The 8,739-nt window shown below is 42.5% G+C and overlaps 1 protein-coding gene across 1 annotated transcript; it reads right to left on the bottom strand.

Annotated features, from left to right (window-relative positions):
• Nucleotides 1-5,198: 5,198 nt before the first annotated feature.
• On the bottom strand, nucleotides 5,199-6,306 carry LOC117943840 (odorant receptor 131-2-like). Its single transcript, XM_034870212.1, has 2 exons — nucleotides 6,157-6,306; nucleotides 5,199-5,963 (listed from the first exon to the last, which is right to left on the bottom strand). Exons 1-2 carry the CDS (start codon nucleotides 6,304-6,306, stop codon nucleotides 5,199-5,201), a joined length of 915 nt encoding a protein of 304 aa, XP_034726103.1.
• Between the last annotated feature and the right edge of the window lie 2,433 nt (nucleotides 6,307-8,739).

Here is an 8,739-nt window from a genome sequence, read left to right as displayed (position 1 = left end):
CTCGTCAACAGAAAATAAGGTGATTCAACACCTAACAGTTGCTGAAGTCTAGAGCTGCAATACACCATTTTAGTTGCTTTTATTTTGATATGTAGTTAATTTTATTACTGACATTTACACACAAAACACCATAAAAAAATAAACCTGATGACTAGGTCATGACTAGGTCTGTCCTTAACAAAACCACTTCTAAATTGATAATAACTCTTATGTTTAAATCTTTGGTTTTATCAGAGATGTGACCATATGTTTCTTGGTAGTAAATCATTCAGCAGGAAAAAAGTGTAAAGAATTACTAATAGTAACAATATCGGCTGTAAAAAAAGCACCAAAACAGATACAAATAATATTTTAAGCACAAAAAAATGGCATTTCAAAGCCATCAAAAGAACAAGATTCAAACCATGGTATTAAGAGATATTAAAACATTTGTTTTCAAATATTGTTTAATTCTAGAGTAGAGAATGTCTTTCTTAAGATCTAATGTACAAACTAAGCCATGCACACAAAAGTTAAAACAACACAAATCAAAATGTCTTTTAATACACAGATAATAACACATAAACAATGTTTACTCACCTTGGCAAAGGTCATATGTGGCAATTACACACACTTAGTCAGACGTCTTTTAAAACACCTTATTATATAGTTGCTAAATGAGATTGTCATGGGATCAAGATCAGGTGTGTGTGTGTGTGTGTCATTTTCATAGCAACAACTCTCTTCAGCTGTATTTGTCTTCACATACTTTATAGTAAGTTCTAACTTCAGACGGTCAGCTATTTTGTAGTAAGCAAAATTTGTAGGATTTTAAAATATGAACAAAGATGTCATTAGTGATAGTGAGATACTTGCTAGAGTTAAATTTCTAGAAGTGAAAAATGTTATTTCTTTGATTTACTGCTTTGTTCTAACTCAGCTCCCTCTCTTTAGTCTCTTTCTCGCTCGCCCCCGTCTAAAAATCTGCAATTTCGACCAGTTGACAGTTTGTAACAAAGACATATAATGGATTATGGATTATCATTTTATTTCTATAGTTATTAGCTGACTTTACAAACTGACTTTGCTACTGGCTGTTGAAACAGGTGACGTCTCTTAAAACCAGCCACTGGCGACTTCACAAGTCACAGCAACACCATGAGTTAGTCGACCTGAGACGGCCCAAGTCAGACCAATGCAACATTCCCTGCAACGCTCTAAAATAGTTACTTCTCTTTGTGAATCTTTGGTCTGAACTGGGCTTTAGATGACACTAACTATGCAGTTTTGATCCTGACACTCAGCACAGAAACTCAGCAGAAACTTTTTCACATGCTGTCTGAATGTCTTGTAGCCAGTACACAATAGGACTGAGAAACCTGGAGGGTGAGGATGATGTAGCAAACAAAGAGTACATGTACATAACATTCAGGGAACCAGTACAACAGCGCCTTTTGTAACTCATGGGTTATGTAGGGTACCATACATAACAGTAGCGGAAAGCCATGGAGCAGGATGGTATTCCTGGCCTAATCTGGACATGAATCTGCTTTAATATGACTCCGCTATTGCAAGATAAAGTTTTACAGCAGATTTAAGGTGTTTTGCATGCTTCTGATTGCATTAATGTAAATTTTAAAATAAATAGGACCATCCATCTTCGACCGCTTATCGGGTTGCGGGGGCAGCAGCTCCAGTAGAGGACCCCAAACTTTCCTTTGCCATGCCACTTCAACAAGCTCCGACTGGGGGATCCCGAGGCCAGGTTGGAGATATAATCCCTCCACCTTGTCCTGGGTCTTCCCCGGGGCCTCCTCCCAGCTGGACGTGCCTGGACCACCTCCTTAGGGAGGCGCCCAGGATGCATCCTTACAAGATGCCCAAACTACCTCAACTGGCTCCTTTCGACGCAAAGGAGCAGCGGCTCCACTCCGAGCTCCTCTTGGATGACCGAGTTTCTTACCCTATCTTTAAGGGAGACGCCAGCCACCCTCCTGAGGAAACCCATTTCGGCCGCTTGTACCCTGGATCTTTTTCTATCGGTCATGACTCAGCCTTCACGACCATCGGTGAGGGTAGGAACGAAAATTGGCCGGTAGATCAAAAGCTTTGCCTTCTGGCTCAGCTCCCTTTTCGTCACAACGATGCGATAAACGGAATGTAATACAGCACCGCCTGCTCCGATTCCTCAACCACTCTGACGCTCCATGGTCCCCTCACTCGCGAACAAGACCCCAAGGTATTTAAACTCGTTCACTTGAGGTAAGGTCTCATTTCCTACCTGAAGAAAGAACTCCATCGGTTTCCTGCTGAGAACCATGGCCTCAGATTTAGAAGTGCCATATCATCTGCAAAACGCAGCGATGACATCCCAAGCCCACCAAACTGCAACCCCTCCCCGCCCCAACTACGCCTCGATATCCTGTCCATATATATTATAAACAAGATTGGTGACAAAGTGCAGCCCGGGCAGAGGCCAACCCTCACCTGGAACGAGTCATACTTACTGCCGAGAACCTGGACACAGCTCTCGCTTTGGTCATTCAGAGATTGGATGGCCCTGAGAAGGGACCCCCTCACCCCATACTCCCGCAGCACCTCCCACAATTTCTCCCAGGGGACCCGGTTAGACGCCTTCCCCAAATCCGCAAAACACATGTAGACTGGTTGGGCATACCCCTAGGCTCCCTCCAAGATCCTTGCGAGAGTAAAGATCGAATCCGTTGTTCCACGACCAGGACGTAATCCGCATTGTTCCTCTTCAATCCGAGGTTAGGACTATTGGCTAAGAAGTGTGATACCCCTGTAATTGTCACACACCCTCTGGTCCCCCTTTTTGAAGAGGGGAACCACCAGCCCAGTCTGCCAATCCCTAGGCACTGCTCCAGACTTCCACGCAATGTTAAAGAGGCAAGTCAACCAAAACAGCCCCTCCACACCCTGCGCTTTCAGCATTTCTGGACGGATCTCATCAATCCCTGGGGCTTTGCCGCTGTGGAGTTGTTTGACTACCTCAGCAGCTTCCACTAGGGTAATTGACAACAATCCCCCATCATCCTCAAGCTCTGCTTCCCCCATAGAGAACGTGTCAACTGGATTTAGGGGTTCCTCAAAGTGCTCCTTCCACCGCTATATTACCTCCCCAGTTGAGGTCAACAACGTCCCATCCTTACTTTATACAGCTTGGATGATTCCCCGCTCCCCCCCCTGAGGTGGCAAACGGTTTTTCAGAAGCACCTTGGTGCCAACCGAAAGTCCTTCTACATGTCTTGTCCAAACTTCTCCCACACCCGCTGCTTTGCATCTGTCACGGCAGAGGCTGCAGCTCTTCGGGCCCGTCGGTACCTTGCCACTGCCTCCGGAGTCCTCTGGGATAACATATCCCGGAAAGACTCGTCCTTTAGTCTAACGACTTCCATGTCCACTCAGGTTCAATGCCCCAGCCTCCACAAGGATGCACGAAAAGCTCCGCCGGAGGTGTGAGTTGAAAGTCCGTCAGACAGGGGCCTGTTCCAGACGTTCCCAATTCACCAGCACTACGCGTTTGGGCTTACAAGGTCTGTCCAGAGTCCTCCCCCATCCCCTGACCTAACTTACCACCAATTGGTGATCAGTTGACAGCTTCGCCCCTCTCTTCACCCAAGGGTCCAAAACATACGGCCTCAGATTAGATGAAACGATTATAAAATCGATCATTGATCTTCGGCCTAGGTTGCTCTGGCACCAAGTACACTTATGAGCATCCCTATGTTTGAACATGGTGTTTTTGATGGACAATCCATGACTAGCACAGAAGTCCAACAACAGACAACCACTCTGGATAAAATCAGGGAGGCCTTTCCTCACAATCACGCCTCTACAAGTATCTCCATCATTGCCCACTTTTGCGTTGAAGTCCCACAGCAGAACTGTGGAGTCCCCAACTGGAGCCCCATACAAGACTCCATTCAAGGTCTCCAAGAAGGCTGAATACTCCGGACTCTTTTTTTGGTGCATGTGCACAAACAACAGTCAGAGTTTTCCCCCCTATCACCCGTAGGCGTAGGGAGGCGACCCTCTCGTCCACCGGGGTAAACTCCAACGCAGCGGCGCTCAGCCAGGGGCTTGTGAGTATCCCCAAACCAGCCCGGCGCCTCACACCCTGGGCATCTTTGGAGTAGGACAGAGTCCAACCCCTATCCAGGAGTACGGTTCCAGAACCGAGACTGTGCCTAGAGGTAAGCCCCACCAGATCTAACTTGTAGTGCTCCACCTCCCGCACAAGTTCCGTCTCCTTCCCCCACAGAGAGGTGACGTTCCTCGTCCCCAGAGCCAGCCTCTGCCGCCTGGGTCTGGTCCGTTGAGGCCCCTGACCTTCGCCGCCACCCATGTGGCAGCGCACCACACCCCAGCGGTTCCTCCCACAGGTGGTGGGCCCATGGAATGGAGATAAGGGTGCCACGTAGCTTCTTCGGGCTCTGCCCGACAGGGCACCGGGGCAAACCCGGCCACAAGGCGCTCGCTGACGAGCCCTCCGTCTGGGCCTGGCCCCAGACGAGGGCCCCGGGCTTCCTCCGGGCAGGGTCACTCCCTCTCTACCTCTGTTATTCATGGGGTTTTTGAACCATTCTTTGTCTGGCCCCTCACCTGAGACCACTTTGCCATGGGAGACCCTACCAGGAGCACAAAGCTCCAGACAACACAGCCCTCAGGTTCATAGGGACAAACAAACCTCTTCACCACGATAAGGTGATGGTTCCCCGGAGAGAATAAATGGAACCATACTTAACTTGATGAACATCTTGCTGTGTTGAAAACTAGTGATTGAGATTATAAACTCATTATGAAAATGTTCATTGCGATAATACAAGTTAGAATTTGCCCCATTTTCTCATAGACATTGGAATCGGCAATCGTGCTGAAGCTTTGTCCATTATTTTTACAGTGTATAGTTGTGATGGCGTAACGTCAATATGTCTGTTAAAAGAATTTGAAAATAGTATTTCAACAGTAAGTTTATCATTAGCTTTAGCCATCATGACTCTCCTTTCCTCCTCTTTGTCTGAAGCTGGCCCTATATTAAATAAATGGTTGTGATTGGCCTGACCTGGGCCAGGTTGGATGGAAATCTATGTGACCTGGTGGGGCACCTGACTCATTTGCCCTTATAAACCCGGATCTAACATATTTGTCTAATAATTGGAACCTGAAGTTGTACTTTAATTGAAAAGATCTACATTTTACAGTATGCAGACTCTACACAGATACTTTTTTAAGTACTTCCTGAAAGTATTGTCTCGTACCCCATAGATGATTGGACTAATGGATCGTGGCAGGATCTGTACAATGATGTAACAAGCAAACAGAAAGTCTGTGTAATTCTTAGGAAACCATAGTTGCAGAACAGTCAAAAGCGGGGGGGCTGCATATGTTGCCATACACAAGAGCACCTGAAACCCATGAAGGAGGATTGTGTTTCTGGCTTTTTTAGCATCTTTGCTAGCTGTTTTTGCAGTTGACAGAATTCTGAAGTAAGTGTAAAAGATAGTTATCCAAACTAGAACTAGAAACACTGAATATGTGATATCTCTCTTCTTGATTATGATGGGATTTGGAAATACGTTTTGTCTGATGCAGAAAACTTTGGAATGAAAGAAGTCTTGTGGCTCTGTGGCCAAAGTAATGAACAAATCAGAAACAGCAGAAAACATGGTTGTTGCCCAGATTAAACCAATCAGCATCAAAGTTCTGTTGACTGTAGAGATTTGCACGTAGCGAAGGGGGAAACAGATGGCAATGTAGCACTCCACCGCCATGCAAGCCAGGTTCAGAGGAGTGTTTTCAGTGGCGAAAAGAGCAAGCAGGATGAGGATACAACAGATGGAGACATTAATCTGGTAGATGGTGTAACTGATGACGAACAGGATGACGGTCAGTGTCACTTGGATCATGTCGTTGACCACCAGGTGAATAAAAAGGATGTAGCGAGGATTCATGTAGAACATCTGGAGGGTAGAAGAATGGATGAACATTTTAACAACAAAGGGTAGATTTTTTTTTGCTAACTTTTGCCCCATTTAACGTTGGAATTAACATGTGATCCGAATCTGGATGCTGTGTGTAGTTGAAGGGCGTCTTTCATTTTTAATTATGTAAATTATGTTTTACTGGTAGCACGGCATGGAAGATGTATCAGACCTGGTGTTTGCAGAAGGTGTGAATGAGGGCTGCATTGATGTAGTTGATGAAGATCCCGAGAGCCACGACAATCACATTCTTGGTCATGGCTTTAGAGAAGGAGTCTCGATACTGTAAAACCGCTGTTGCGTTGACAGATGTCACGTTCATCTCTCAACAGAAAATAAGATAATTCAACACCTAAGAAGCAGTTGCTGAAGTCTAGAGCTGCAACAGATTAGTTTAATCATTAATCGCTTTGTGTTAATTATTTTCTTGATTAACCGATTAGAAGTTTGGTCTCTAAAATGAGAGAAAATTTAAAACAAATTGGTGTTTCCCAAAAGCTTGAGATGACGTTCTTAAATGTCTTGTTTTGTCCACAACTTAAAGATATTCAGTTTACATTCATAGAAGAGAAAATAAACTAGAATATATTCACATTTAAGAAGCTTTAATGAAATGATTTTTGTAAAAAATGCCAAACCGATTAAATCTTTGTCTAACTAGTTGGCGATTTTATTAAGCATTTGACAACTAATCCATCGATCTTTTCAGATCTATTGAGGTCAAAACCTAAACTGATTACGAGAAAAGATTGCCATTACAAGATCAAGATTTTGGAATTACAAAACATGCTTATTTTTAAAGCTTTGAAAACCGTCTAACATGTGCTTTTAAATCAACCAAATGCTAATCTAACAAAGTAGAAACAGCTGGATTTTGTAGAAAGTCAATCACTCAGTGATAACAGCATCAGAGACGTATTAACTCACCTCAGGCAGAAGATCAGAGCATCAATCTGAAATACGAAGAAATAAACATTTACTTACAGGATTGACATTACAGTTTCTTTTGATTGCTAAAAAGTGAGCACAACCAAAGCAACATGTGCAGAAAATAAAACTCCAGTTTACACTACCAACAGTCACCTAAGCTTCAATTCACATCACCTGTACAACTCATTCATAACAACACAACTCTTAACACACGTCTCAAAACAGGCTCAACAATCCTCACTGAGATAACACACACTGTCACTCAGAACACACTGAGAATAAAAACACTAGCGTCAAACACCAATGCAGAAATTACAAACCTCATCTTTACAGTTAGAACAATTTGAGTGACTTCACACTACTCAATATTTTTTTTAAAGAAAAGATATAGACTTTATAATAGAATATTTTTAAGTAAGGTAAACAAGAAGGAATGAAAATCAGCATTTTGCTTTAGTATAGTATTTTGTCTCCAGTAATTTATGGAATTACTGGAATAAAACCAAAGGTGCGTTACAGTAACATAGAATAGTGACTGATCCTGTTTCTCTCCAGCATCATGCAGCAAGTTGTCTTCATCACATTAAACGTCTGCATCATCTCTAAATACTGATGAACGTGGTGTTTCTAATGCTTTCACCTCTTTTACTTTCTGAAAAACAGGAAGTACACAGTTCTACTACAGTACAGCTAGGGTTTTTCACCTTTTTATAGCTGTGTATGTAACCTCAGACATCTTACGTGGACATGTTGGTATATTTTTCTGTCAAACAGAACAGTATATAATTGTTTCATTCTTATTTTGTGTTTTGTCTCTGTATAAATACCATATATGTTCACTAAAAAGTCTAAAACAAGACACCTGCTTAGGCTTTCAGCTAAAATAGCAAATAGCAGCGTTCAATAGACACCAGACTGAAATCTATTTTGTTTTGAAAGTGTTGTTAACAGGTCTGACAGCAGTGTGTTAGCAACTGGCGAAGAGCTGTAAATCCACAGTGTTGTGCAGGTTGTGGTTGAAGTCATGGGATAAGTGTGTAGAGTTTCAAAAACTGTGTTAAAGCAATAAAAAACAAACTAGAGTTTGGTCCACATGAACTGCTGCTGTGCAGACTGTTGTTAGTTTTACAGTTAGACAGTTGTGCCCACGAAAACAACTGTAATGCATTGACACTTATTCAATACAAGTAGTATCATGGAAAAAAGAATGAAATGATATCGAAAGAAACTACTCATTCAGGTTTTTTAAGTTTTACCATCAAAGGAGTTTTTAAAACCGTCTCCTCAGTAGATTAAAAATTGTACATTTGATTAGCAAATAATTTGTTATGGTCTTACCCAACAGTAAAAATAGTGTTGTGACAAATGTGAATGAGGGAATAAAAAATATAGAAAGTACAGTAAGAAACAGTAAAAATTAATCACATTTCACAATCGTTGAAAAATGACTACGAGATGATACACAGTGTTAGATGGAAAGTTAAAAAGACAGTTGTTAACTGGGTTTGTAGTACTTCATGTGACAGTTGTAGTAGATATTTAACCGCAGTTACTTACCTTAGTTAATGCATTTAGACAGCGACACCAACACTATGACAACAGTAAATCTCTGTCCTTATATATTCGTGTGTGTGTGTGTGTGTGTGTGTGTGTGTGTGTGTGTGTTGCCTTTTAACTATGACATCTTAATGCAGAAAGGAGTAACGGAGCAAAATAAAACAAGAAAACACTAGATATTGTGTGTGTGTGTGTGTATATATATATATATACAGTGGGTACGGAAAGTATTCAGACCCCTTTAAATTTTTCACTCTTTGTTTCATTG

Source organism: Etheostoma cragini, chromosome 4, assembly GCF_013103735.1.
Source record: "Etheostoma cragini isolate CJK2018 chromosome 4, CSU_Ecrag_1.0, whole genome shotgun sequence".
Taxonomy (NCBI): Eukaryota; Metazoa; Chordata; class Actinopteri; order Perciformes; family Percidae; genus Etheostoma; species Etheostoma cragini.
The sequence above is the reverse complement of the archived record's forward strand: the minus strand, read 5'-3'. Positions and strand labels throughout refer to the sequence as shown.

Coding starts and splice junctions, on each gene's coding strand:
- LOC117943840 (XM_034870212.1), bottom strand. CDS start 6,306: ATGAACGTGACATCTGTCAACGCAACAGCGGTTTTACAGTATCGAGAC. Junction 5,964..6,156: donor ACACCTTCTGCAAACACCAG/GTCTGATACATC, acceptor TCTACCCTCCAG/ATGTTCTACATGAATCCTCG.